Below are 13,928 nucleotides of genomic sequence, written 5' to 3' on the forward strand. Positions count from 1 at the left end.
TGAATGAAGCAGGACGAACGCTGATCTCATGGTTCAGCCAATTCAAACCCGTCACTTGAGGATTACAAAGTAAATGCGAAACTGATCAAAGAAGGAGAGACAAATGGAATATTACTTTTCTTTTTTAAGGCAGGTTTATTTAAGACTTTCGAGGAAAAGTCACTGGGTTCTGAAAGGAATAAGGGAAAGTTCTGTGTCAGTCATTTATTACTATTCTCCACCAGCCTGTAAATAAACTGTATTTGTCCAGCAGCTTTAATCCATCTCTCCTGGATTTCTGGTTTATCTCTCCCGAGCTAGAAGCAGCATGATGTGTCCATTGGAAAGCTGGACTCTGAAGTGAGATCATCAGGGTTCAGATCTCACTTTTACCACTTTTTAGTTGTGTGGTCTTAGGGAAGTCACTTAATATCTCTGAGGCCTTAGAGTTCTCTCTTCTGTAAAAAAAAAAAAAAAAAAAAAGAAAAGAAAAAAAACAGCAAGCAATAATAATTTCTGATGACACTGTTATGAACATTAAGTGTATAACTATCTAAAGTGCTGAAATCAGCACGCGAAACCTAGTAAGCCTCACGAAAAGGTGAACTATTGCCTGTATAGAATACGAGGCCTGCAAAGGCAAGGATTTTGGGGTATTTGCCAATGTATGTCTCTAATGCCTGGAAGTGCCTCAAGGGCAGGTAATAGACACTCATTTATATTTGTCATACGAATGAATGAATACAAAAATGGTGCACGTTGGGCAATCTGTGGTGAAGAGGAAGGACCTGGTTTCAGCAGGTTTCTGGAGCTTTAGTTGGTCGGTCGGTCGGTCAAAGCCATAAGCCCACTTGGTGGAGCAATAATGAGAAGGGAGAGAAGCTGGGTGGGGGCGGGACAGCTTTGCTCACTCTGCCGAATGGCAGGAGAGCTCTGGGTTGTCTGCGGTTGATTTTCCCTCCCATTTACCTGTATCATCTCCAGATCTAAGGGTAAAATCACTTTCTGAGGCCTCTGGGTTCTGACAGTATGGAAATCACCCATTGACATCAAGATATTTGAATGGTGCTCTGGTGTAGTTAGAGCTTCCGTTTTGTCACTGATCTCTGGGATTCGTTTGATAATTTGTGTTGTCATCAAAATTCCTAAAATGATTGTCAAAACTTCTTTCTAGGCTCAGGCTGCATGAAGAAAAGGTTATTAAAGATAGACGGCATCATCTCAAAACCTACCCAAACTGCTTTGTCGCCAAAGAGCTGATCGACTGGCTGATCGAGCACAAAGAGGCTTCTGACAGAGAGACTGCAATTAAACTTATGCAAAAATTAGCAGACCGGGGCATTATTCATCACGGTGAGTCATGGCGACAGTCAAGGTAATTTGAGAGGAAATGTTGTCAGACTCCACCAGTGAAAACCATTTCAGAAATTAACATAACTATGCCAGATATGAACCTACTCATTTAAGAAAGAAAATGTTTTACTTTGTCTCCTTCGTGTATCTCTCTTTGGTTCCATTCCTTTCTGCCATCCAAGAAGCATTTGGGTTTATCTCCCATGGATTTCTTCATACTTTTTCCTTTGTGTATGTGCATCTCTTAGCAACAGATCATATCGTTTTAAGTCATTATACAGACGTGCGTTTTATTCTTTTGCAGATGACTGGGAGAGTCATCTGTGATGATAGCGTATCTCCTGTTTGCTCATCTTCACTGCTACATATGCTATGTATAATTATGCCATCATACATTTATCCATTCTCCTCCAGTGGCCATTTAGGTTATTTCCAAGTTTTTGCTGTTACTCTCAGAGATTCAGTGAACATTCAGGAACACGTCTCCTTGAAATCTCTAGCCCCGGCCAAGCCCTTTCACATACTGTTACTTTCTCATCATTTTTCACCCATTTTCACCCCAGAGAAGCATCCATTCCCCAAAGCTACGTTACTGGGGTGCCGGGTACTCCTTCTTTGGGTTCCCACTGCTGTGTCCCCTCACCTCTTTCATAGCCTCATCACATGATATTTTAATTACAAGTTGACATTTCTCTTTATCTCGCTGGACTTTACATTCTCAGAGGCCAATGCCTGCCCCAGTATCATGCTCAAGAAGAGTGTGTGGAATGAATGATTAATTGAGTTTTGTGACCGTTTTATAGATAATAATGATGATGATGATGATGGTGGCTAATAATAAGAGCACTTATTCTGTGCCAGGTACTATGCTAAATACTGTACATGCATTAGATCATATAGTGTAGGGTGCTTGAGAAATTAGGTAGTAAAACACATCTTAATTAGCATCTTAGTTTGTTCAATTAATTAAATAAGATTTTTTTTCTTATTTGCCTCTCTCTGTATGTTGTGTTTCAGTATGCGATGAGCATAAGGAATTCAAAGATGTCAAACTCTTCTACCGCTTTAGAAAGGATGATGGCACCTTCCCATTGGACAATGAAGTGAAGGCCTTCATGAGAGGACAGAGGCTATATGAAAAGTATGTTGCACGTGAAATCCCCCACTGGAATCTTCACTTGTAGAGAGAAGCAGGGCTATTTCGGTCTTTTATCATTTTGACTTCAGCCTGGCTCTTCCATGTGGGATGGTTATATAACTGTTCCTTTAATAACGAGAAAACTTTATCACTCGTTTGCCTTTCTCTTTGCCAGAAATTAAGTTGATGTCATAAAGTTCTTAATAAAGAGTTTATTTAAATAGTTTTAAAGTCTATATTTAAGTCCATTTAACAAAAACCCCAGAAGTAAAAATAAAAGGTTGGAGCATGATGTTTGCCATCAAACGATACAGTTGCTGATTTTCTCTTTTCAATACTGTTGTATAACTTGGAGGTTTAGTCTTGTAAATGGCTAGAGGCACAGTGTCAATTACAGGGAAAGTTCACGTTCAAGTCAAGAGATGAGTAGTGAGAGAACTTCAGATAGCAGGATGGTCTTCACCTCTCGGCTCTTTGGAAAAGATGAGTATGCTGGAGCCCGGGAGTATTTGGTCGGTGGATCTTGAATCTCTCCAGCAGTCTCTCTGAACTGATCTATTTCTGTGGTCCCTTTCTCATCCTGCCTTTTTTATTGTTTATTTGCTTGTTTGTTTGTTTGTTTCAGAGCAACCATTAGAGAAAGGAGTGTAGGAGCAATGGCACCCCTCTTAACTCTGGCTGCCTTTCAAAGCTTCAGGGAGTTAAACATGTGCATTTATCACCCAAAAGAGCCTACTCTATGATGGAGGAGTCGGTGTTGAGGGAGAGGGGCCCAAGTAGTCAGATTAAATAGCATGATGGTTAAGAGCCATCCTCTTTTATGACATGGGAGTGGTGAAAGCACCTACCTCCTAGTTGTTTAGGGCTGTTATGGGAATTAAGAGAATAAACCATGTCAAGTACTTAAATATTTAGCTCGGTAACTCTGGCGTAGTCAGACCCCACCGATGAAAACCATGTCAGATATTAATGTGATACCGATGACCACCCTCGCTTCTTTCTGTCTTTTCCTGTGTTCTACCTCTTTCCCAGTTTGGTTCATCTCTGTTTCTGGAGCCGGTGTTGACCAAAAACTTAATACCTGATATATACTACATCTCCTCTCACTTATTTTCTATATTGAAGTATAGAAAAAGCCTCATCTCCCTGACTCACATGAATTTGAATGGAAGAGATCCATCAACACTTCCATTTGTCTATTTGAGTGTGTACATGTTTTATTGCTGTTTTCTTTTACTTTCTTAGTTCTCTTTGGAAAATTCTAGCAGGTGTTAGATATTTAGATTACCGTGAGACTGTAAGATTCTGTGTTGTCGAAAACATACATGTCATTTCCATGGAAGGAAGCCAGGGGCTTCTGTAGCAGTCTTCTCTAGCTGTGGCTTATCTCTTAGGACCTGGGTAACCACACTGGGAACTAGGATTAGCAATAACTAAACATGTCTGATAGAGAACTATTCTTGCTAGTGGGATGGGTATGATGGCAAGACAAAAATAAGAGAAGTTAAACAGAGTTGTCATACTTTCAATAAAACAGACTTACTCCAGCCCTCCCACCACCCCCCCACCACCCCTTCTGTTGCTTCTCCCCTTACATTCTATGCACCATTCGCTCTGAACTGTGCGTCTCTGGACCATCTGAGGCTCCTCTCTGCCTTCTGGCCATTTATTAATTCATTTATAAAAAATCTACTGTGCCCTTACCACATGCCAAGGACAGTTATAGGCACTGGAAACGTAACCTGAACCAAAGATAGACAAAGCCTCTGCCCCACGGAGCTTGCATTCTAATGAAAGAGTTGGGCATTAGATAGATAACGCACAAGAGGAATGTGATAGAATCTAGGTGGTTTTCAGTGCTAGGAGGTGGCGAGGTATTTTTAGATGGGGGGAGGGCAGAGAAGATGTCCTGAAAAACGACATTTGAATAAACTGAGCCTTGCAGGTATCTGGTGGAAGAGCATCCCAGTCAGAGGATGCAGCAAGGATAAAGGCTTGGAGGTAGGAATGTGCTTGGTGTGTTTTATGATCGTAAGGAGGCCAGAGTGTCCAGAGGACAGAGAGTAAGGGAGGAATAGTAGAAGATGAGTTGGGGCCAGATCATAGGGGACCCTTCAGGCCATGATACGAATTGAAGATCTCATTTTAAGTATAATGGGAAGCTGTTGGAGCGTAGGAAGCAGAGAAGCGGCATTCTGATGTACTTTTTACATATGCTGTTCCCTCTTCATGCTGCTCACACTCCTTTCTCTAGTTCACTCTGACTCTTCCCGGCTTCATGTTCAACATGACCCTCTCTGGGAACCCTTCCATATCCCCTTTAGACAGAGTAGGTGCCACAGTGTGTGTTTACCCATCAAAGAGCCGTATTAAAATTTCATCTTTGTTTACTGCATTAGATTATGAAACTTAAGGGTAGGGACCATTTTACCCTTCTTTGCATTTTTTATGGTTTCACATGTGCCTGGGCAAGTGTAGATGGTAAATATGTACCGAAAAGGAGGAATAAACTCTTTATCCCTGGACGAGTTGACCCGTATTGCTGTACTTTTTCTGTGTGCAATTGGCTTTCCAGTCTTTTAGTGTTCGGTGTCTCTATTTCTAAGTAAATTTATTTCCTCGAACTGCTTGTGAAATTAGCACTAGGAAAATAAATTTAATAAGCACTTAACCTCACATGAACCAGCTGTCACCTTGCAAAACTTGGCGTCTACTTTTGCTTGCTGGAATGTGCCTGCAACAAACTTTTGGACTGGCTTTGGTGGTTCAGTTTACCTATTTGATCAATTTTGTTTAGTGTAATTGTTTTTATACATTACATGTGGTTATTTTTTTATGCATTTCCCTTGTTTCCTTGGCCATCTTTTCCATGAATTTCAACATGTACTATTATTTTGTAAGTTTGGGGTACTTTAAAAAAAAGTAACATTAAGAAATGCGTCGTTGACTTGTTCATAGCTCATCTTTTCAAGTACTTTGTTTATTTTAGAATTGAAGTTTTTTCCCCCCACATGATTTTTGCCAGGCCTCTCGTTTAGGATAAGGCGAACATTTGTAAAAGGTCTTGCAAAATATGTTTCTTTTGCTGTTTTCTTTTTAAGAAAATAACAACTGATAACATTTGTTATTGGTTGCTGTGTATTAGACATCCTGACTAATCCATTTAATTTAATCATCATTATATCCCTCAGTTAGATGCAATTATTGTCCCTATTTAATGGATGAGAAAAATGTGGTAGGGAGAGAGGTTAAATCTCTTAACCCAGGTCACCTCAGCTAGTGAAAAACAGCTGGATTTGAAGCCAAAAGCCCAGAGCCCAAACTTGTTGCTACTACTAGGCTATTAATAAATCTTTTCTGTTTCCTTTAGTGGAGCTTAAATGAATGAAATCAGTGTTTACTTCAAAATATCTTTTATTTTAAAACGTAACATGGAGTTTGTAAACATCTGGATATGGAATTGTCTATAAAAATTTGATGAAAACATTCCAGAATTTTAAAGTACACATTGGCAAAGGAGAGAGAAATGATTTTTCTTCACGGTAAATCTGCATGGTGTTCTATAAATATGATAAAAATAACGATGCCTTTTATTTGTAAATTAAGTTCCTCAAAGTACTTCCAATCGATATTTTATCTAAACTTCCTTTATAAGAGTAATACTAGACTAATAGATAACAACAATAACAACAATAATAATAGTTTAGGAAATAATGACATAAAATAGATGGGGCGTTACATCTGGCCCCAGAAGAAGGGGCATCTGGGACCCAAAGCAGCTGTCATTTCTGGGCGAAGATGCTCTAGCTCGAGAGGGACAGAGTTGATGCCTGAACCCGGGGCGGCAGGTGTGCAGCCCTCTCCTCTCTCCACAACCTCGCACCAGCTCGCAGAGCTGGCTGTGTTGTCAGTACTTCCTTTCAGCTCTCCTTTTGCTTGTCTGTTCTGCGTTGTAAAAGGACTTTGCGAAGCTTGGTGGTTTCTGGCTGGGCTTTTGCTGAAGCATGCTGATTTGGGAGCACCCTGGCTTTCTAACCTGTAGTGGGGTTTCTCAGTCTGCTTTTTTCTAGGACAAATATGGGTCTCAAAACTAGATTCAGTGACTGCTCCTTCTTAGTGCCTTTGTTATTCTGGTTACTTTAACGCAGAGGTACTCGAACAGATGCTAGTTAAGGGGCTGACGCTGCCCCTTTCAAGTTACACCAATGTGAGGAAAGTTTTAGGGGAGCTGGTGACAGGATCTTCCCGTATAGTGGGTGACAGAGGGTGTGGGTATTGGTCACACAGCCTTGGTCTCTAGTCACAGCCTTATAACCTTCTAGCTCTGTGCCCTTGAGCAGTCTGTTGAACCTCCCTGATTTGTGGTCTTAAGTGGAGATAAAGCTGGAACCCACTTGGAAAGACTCTTGGGAAGATTAAATAACATACGGTCTGTACAGTGCTAAGCATAGTGCTTGGCATGAAGTGAGAACCCAAGAAATGTTAGCTGCTGCTATTAGAACTGTAAATGATAATATACGTAAATGATGCCTATTCTTCTTATTATGTTATTTTAAAATTTAGCCTAGCTTAGTGGTGAAGAGCCTAAGAGCCAGGCTACATGTGTGTCAATCCTGGCTCTGGTCCTTGGGACATGTGGCTTTACCTCTCTGTGCCTCCATTTGCCCATCAAGTAAATGGAGGTGTTGATTGTATTGATCTCATAGACTTCTTGTGGGGATTTAAATGAACTCATATGTGTAAGCACACAGGCCTATCTCAGAAGACGAAGTATCCTATTGCTCCTCTGCTGCCAGCTTAAACAGAGCATGAAAGAGAGGATGTGTGTTCCTGGATCAGTGCCCAGACTTTGTCATTTTGAGGAATTCATCTCAGCATATTCAGGCCATGATACACCTCCACCAACAAGCTTTCCTCAAACCTTCACTATGGACCAAAGATGCAGAGAACAAGGCATGACATTTTTCCAGGAGGAGCCTAATAGTTTCTCACTTAATTTTGCATGGGCACAAATGCCTCGGACACATAGCACATGAACATAGCTCACATCCTCCCAACAGTACAATTTTCAGTTTTCAAATAAAACCTCCGTAAGCAGAATAAGTACCCGTAACTTGAACAACACTGAACATACTTATACTGCCTTCACGTGGTAGAAGATATTTAGGGTTCGTGTACCAAACTGCAAAACTGGATTATTTTGGCACTTAGCAAAATAGATCTTTTTAAAGAAAAAAGTTGAACTCATGACTATCCAGTGTTCTATATACTGATAAATAGAATCAGCTATAAGAGAGAATATGAGTTTGAGGTACAATTTGGACTTTCCTTACTAAAACTAATAGTTGAAACTAATTGTACATTTTATACTAACGTTGACTTCATCTTCAGACATGGAAGAGACTTCTCCTTTCTAATTTAAACTCTGTCTTAATATGGAGTTAAATCCCTTCTAGGTCTGGTTCATAAAGACATTAGTTTAGTTTTTCATCTAAAGGGCCTTTGGTTTTCTCAACAGCAGGAGTTTCTGTATCCAGCCACTAGCAGTCTATTTATTCTGCTTAGGAGTGTAGCTCCTATTGAAGAATTGGTTTAAATGCCTGTATGCCATTTGATCTCGGTTGAGTTCCCACTGCTTCCTTTATACTCTCTTGTCCATAGGACTGAAGAGAAATATAAGGAAGAAACTGTATTCAAAGGGGAAAAACCCTTTTGTGTGTTTTATCTTATCACAGGTTTATCTACCATGTGCCCCTGGGATTTTTTCCTGTTCCCTCCCAGTGCCTGGCACAATAAATATTTGCTGAATGAACAAAGGACTCTGCAGGCTGTGATCATGATGAGCTGCTGAGCTTGTACCATGAAAGAGCTAGAGAGCTTGCCTTTAATGACAAGCAGTAATCGCCAGAGGTTTACCTTGTCTTGCCTCTTCAGAGTTTACAAAGCATCTTAGACATTAACATGTTTGATCCTTTGTACACTCTGTGAGGGGTAAACCAGTAGGCACAATTAATCCCACTGCAGAAATGGGGGACAGGAGCTAGAGAGAGGGGTAATGACTGATGTCACCCTAAATCATGAAGCTGGAGTAAAAAAAAAAAGTCTCCACACTTTTGACTCCATCTTGTTTCATCTCTGGTATAGACGTGCTTTTCAAACTGAGATCCTGAGTTCTGCAAACTGATTCAAATTTTGTGTTCAAAAAATAATTTAATCATTTTGCGAAATTTAATGAGAATATTTTCTAATATGTTATGTACAACAGTTACACAATTTACTTATGCTGCCCAATTTGTTAGTGGCTTCATGGTATCTTGGAATAAACATTTTCTACCTCCTTGGTTTATTTGAAGAATGTCTTGAGATTGCAATGTAAGTGGGTTAAAAGTTGTTACCTTTATCAATCACTTATATCTGGGTCACAAGAGTTGGCTTCGATACAGTATAACTAATGTTAAGAACTGCTAAGAGTCTTAAGATTTTACCCTACTTGCAAGGGAGCTAAGTTTGCCTGCCACCATTTCATGGATGCTGGCAGAAGACATGAGACCCCTGCATTAGGGACAAAGGATAGTTTATTAGCTTCAGCAGTAGGAATAACTAGAGTATCTTCATTTTCTGAAACCAGTTCCTCAAGCCTTAGTTCCCACAGAAGAGCGCGGTGAGGGCCAGATGATACCTGCCTGGCTCGGTTACAGAAGAGGAATCCCAAGCTTGAGGAACCTGAATCTTTTGTAATAGTCTTCAAGCAAATCTGCTGCCTTACTCAGAAGAAGACATTATCTGTGTTACACTGGACAGTAAGCAAATCTGCTCTTTTGCTCTAGAGAGACTCTGCCTTTATCTTCCAAGTCTGTTCATTATGCAAACTTTCTTGAAGAGACCGTCTAGTCGTTTAGAAAAATTTAAACTATGCTATTTTTAAAGGGCCATCATCTCTTCTTGCAGGGTGTTTTACAACAGTTTTTTAAGTAGTTTTATTATATGTGCAGCTCTGTGTAGAGTGATGGGAAATTTTTGATCTAGAACTTCATCCTTGTTAGATACCCCTAATCTTCTCTTTCCTTCTTTCTTTCTGTCATTTCTTTTCTTTTTTAAAAAAAGTTTCTTTGTAGCAGGCCATGCAAAAGTGCATGTTTTGCCTGATGGGTTATTAAAATGCTCAATAATTTGCCTATCAGGAGTCTTGGACTGGAGACACTATGTAAAACAAGCTCATTGATTTGGTAAAGAACAAAAATTCAACTGAGTAAATATGAAGATTTAACTGGCTTTATTGAATGATCATGAATCGAGCAGCATTCCATTTAGTAAATAGGAAGGTGCTCCCAAGGAAGTTGATACAAAGGAGGGATTTTTTAGGCAGAAAGAGGATGGGACAAGGGAGTTAAAAGACAGGATTATTTTGGGCAAGGTCAGTTTCCCTTAAGGGAAGGCAAGGAGCTTATCAGGCCAGTTACCTCACTAATACTGACCAAAAAAAAAATTACAGACTGATTAATTGAAATTTCCACTCCTCGAAGAGGCCAAAACTACAGTCAGACTAGGTATTTAGTCTTGGTGGGGCTTAGCACAAGGGATTCCATTTTGGGCCTGTTTTTTTTTTTTTTTTTTTAACAATTTTATCATTTTAAATATCAACAAAAGTTTTATACCTTAGTTATTTTTAAATATTTTTCTCTAAACACTGCCTTATAAATTATAAGTGTAGTTTAAAATATGTAAGAGAATGTACATGCATATTGAAAACAACTGACCGTAGGTAACCTAATTTTGTTGGTTCTCTTTATTGGCTAGGTCAGCGGGAAGCACTAGCAGGAAGTAGATGGGAGGGAGGAGAATGAGGCCAGAGTATTTGTTTCTCTGCTTCCTCCTTGCTGTTGAAGGCCACAGCTCCTGTTGGGCAGTCCTTTTCTTATATGTATCTAGTTTAGGCTCTGGAAACTGCCTTCCTCTCTAAGCCTAGAGTCGTTAATGATGGCCGCAGTCTGCTGGTCTGAGGGCTTCACCATCCCTTTTAGTTTCTCTTAACCCCACTCATAGCTTTAGTAGTTCATTTATTACAAACTACCTTTAATTTGCACATTCTTGTAGTTTCCTGCGGAAACCATGATTGATAGAGCTTGTGAGACCCACCTGGGGATTGAAAAGAGTTGTCGTTCCAGTATGGAGTATGGTTGGATTATAATTATAATGAATTATTTTGGCTCCCTTTCTGCTCCTGCAGCATTCTGGGTTCTAGGCCCCAAACATAGCAGCCATCTCTCCAAGATGTTTCAGTCTCTCTAGCTTGACTAGAAGCTTTGAGGTCATGGACTTTGAGACCACACACAACTTTGGAGCCTTAATGCCCAGCACATCACATGTACCCAATCAATGTTGGTTGAAGAGATGAATTGATAAATGAATGTATGGTCATTCTTATTTAGGAAAGACGTCAAGGGCAATATTTATTTTATTGTTTTAGAATGAGGGTCTTTTCTAACCTGTGGAATATTCAAATTTGAGTAAAACCAGTCATAGATAAGGTTACTCGGATTGCATTTACTCATTGTAGGTTTGATCATGAACAGTGAAAGGATAAGAATAATAATCATAGCCATCATTTACTGAGTACTTCTGTGCTCTAGGCACCATCAAAGTATTATTTCACATATTATTTCATTTAATTCCTATACTTCTATGAGAGAGAGATTTTTACCACCAATTTACAGGAAAGGAAAGTGAATTTGAAGTGGGCTAAGTGACATACTTTAAAACTCCAATCGCTAAAGAGCGATGCTGGCCAAAAGTTGCTCATAGTGCAAGCTCTTCATTTTCCCACAATTGGCATTAAAAATTAAAAATTTGAATTCCTCGAGTGAATCTTATAGAAACCGAATACCATCTCTAGCATTCTTTGCATCCAATGACTGCCTTACATCAAGTGTCATTTTATTCCATCTGGAAGAGATTAATAAACACAGAATCTTTTCTAGAGGAAATAGCTCTTGTTTGCTGTTAAGTGTTGAGATTCTAGAGTGAGCGGGTTCGAGGGGGTGGGGCTGGGTGAGGCTATGTCAAACATTCTGCAACAAAGGGGGAAAAATAACACACACAGAGTAGGAGAAGGGGCAGGACCTTCTATCGAAATAAAGTAAAAGTGGATCTTGTAGGAGTAATAGTAGTGGAAGATGTGGCTGGGAATTTTCTTGAGAGGAGTATAGTCTTCCATTATTCCATGCTTTGTGTGGAGTCTCCCAGTAGGTGGCTTTGTCTTTAAATGCAGAGATGATTCCCCAAGAGATGTAGTTGCTATGTTGTTTTTCTTGCTTTGTTTGCTAAATGAAAAACACCCCTACTTAATTATAGTTTCTTCACACAGAGCTGGGGAATGTAAGCAAAGGCATTGTTCCACCAAATGAAAAAAAGCACCAAACTGACAAAAAAAAGTTTGTGAATTTCAGCGCTCCTAATAAAAGAGTCAGACCAGAAATAAATACAATCGAGATAACGTTTTTAACTTTATTAACGTTAAATTTGTAATTAAACTTTAACTATAAAGTTAAATTTATTGAAGCATGATAAGTGTGTGGCTTACCCATAAGTGTGTGGCTCAGATCCACATACGGAACACACTTATGGAACCACCACCTAAAGAGTGTTTTTTAAAAAATTGTCCTGTGTATTCTACCATGATTTAGTATCCTAAGTAAAATTAACTTTTGCATCAGTGTTAACATTCTCTAGAATGTAAAATATCCTTTTAAGTAACTAAACTTTGTTGGCCTTTTTTGTTTCACCTCACACTCGAAGGCCACCTCCTCTCCCCAGAGGCTTGGAATTGGTTCTTCTGGCTAGTGGGGACTGTTGTCCAACATGACAGTGATTGACAAGAGTTGACAAAAGTCAGCTCTCAGGGGTGTATGTGTGTGTAGCTGTGTTTATCATTTGTTCACTGCTACTTTTTGTCAGGTGATATATTTGCTGTTTTGTGCAGATTAGCTTTAATTTTTACAGCTCCGTTGAGGTAAGCATTATTATCCTCATCGCATACAGGAAGAAACTCAGGGTCACAGAGGCCCAACCACAGCTTGAAAAATCGCAGTTAGGAGTTTTACCAGGATGGATTCCCATCGCCACTACTTCTCTGGGACCTTTTGTGCTAATAGGCAAGAACAGAGGGGAAGGTAATCAACCAGCTGACTCTCAGATTCCTCTGGAGTGGCTCTGCGGTACTGTTTTCACCTTCCTTCCTGCACCAGGGGCACAGAGATTCGGAAAGACTCTGTGGGCTAACCTTTTTTTAACTGTCTTAAGGTGCGTATGCTTGATGCTTCGAAAAGGCTAATATTCAATAGATCGGAGTTTGGAGTAAGGAAAAGTTTATTGATCAATAAGGTGCTGACCAATAGTTTCTCAAATCCATCTTAAGAGTGGCTCAAGTTCAAGTGTCTTTTGTCAAGGGAAGTAGGTGGGGCAGAGTAAGAGGTGGGATCCAAGGAAGAGTGTGAAATCTCCAAATCTCTTTGTTCCCAGTTCTGAGGTTCCTGTAAATATTTGATAAACAGTCATTGTTTTACACACATTTCCTACCTCTTTAGCTACAACTCCTCTGACAAGGGGCTGTTTTTGCAAAATACTCAAGCCTCAAGCGGAATTCCTCTAGTCAATTAGCATATTTATAGCAGGAGCCTGGGCCTGAGTCGGGGAGGGAGAGCTTTTCATTGAGACAATTTCAGTTCTGCAAACCATTCCCTTCCCTCTAGTCCATGCTGAGTCTGCCCAGGGGGTTGTTACGGGTTGTTACGAGTTGTTAGTACCTACATGAACACCAGTGGCTCCAGTTTGCTGAGTGTTCTTTATGCCATTTCCCCTAGACTGGGGTTGGCAGTTGGTCCTTTGGCGCTGATGACTCCCTACTGTTTTCCAGCAGGTGGGCGAAATCAAAGTGTGTAAGACCAGTTTCAAGCTTTCGAGAACTTCGGAAGACCAGAGTAGAAACCCTGACTTAACTCTTCGTATTTCCAGTGACCATCACAAGACAGTGTCTTCATTAACTGCTGATAATTAATTGTTGAGCTGAAAGCACGATCTCTATAAAAAAGCAAAAAGGGGACTGACCATCATGCTGCCATCGCTTATCTTCACCGACACTCCTGAGCTCAGAATTTGTGCACTCTCACCTACAGGATCCAGAGCCTTTCTGACCTAATGGCTGCCTGTTGCCAAGCTTATTTCCTTCTACTTTGTGGTCCCTCGCACCCCGACCCCTGCCCCATTCTGCCCTTGTTACCGAAGAGTGGGGCCCTTTCTCGGCACGTTGTCCGGGTTCTTGATGTCTCGAACAAAGAATTGAGCAAGACATCGAAATACAGTAGTAGAAAAGAGAAGTTTTATTAGAAGGGAAAGTACACTTCTATACGTGGAAGTGGCCCCGAACAAGAGAAGCATGGCTCAAAAGGCCTGTTAACAAAGC

The 13,928-nt window shown here is 40.2% G+C and overlaps 1 protein-coding gene across 1 annotated transcript in view; it reads left to right on the forward strand.

The window, feature by feature from the left end:
- The window catches only part of LOC105292254 (DEP domain-containing mTOR-interacting protein-like), a gene marked incomplete at its 3' end in the record, with an annotated part of 54,218 nt that overhangs the window by 3,181 nt on the left and 37,109 nt on the right, over positions 1–13,928 (forward strand). Inside the window, exons 2-3 of the mRNA XM_023530778.1 lie at positions 1,154–1,332; positions 2,350–2,473. Of these exons, the coding sequence (XP_023386546.1) occupies positions 1,154–1,332; positions 2,350–2,473 (303 nt within the window). The remainder of the gene's footprint in view (positions 1–1,153; positions 1,333–2,349; positions 2,474–13,928) is intronic.

Source organism: Pteropus vampyrus, unplaced genomic scaffold, assembly GCF_000151845.1.
Source record: "Pteropus vampyrus isolate Shadow unplaced genomic scaffold, Pvam_2.0 Scaffold54, whole genome shotgun sequence".
Lineage (NCBI taxonomy): Eukaryota > Metazoa > Chordata > Mammalia > Chiroptera > Pteropodidae > Pteropus > Pteropus vampyrus.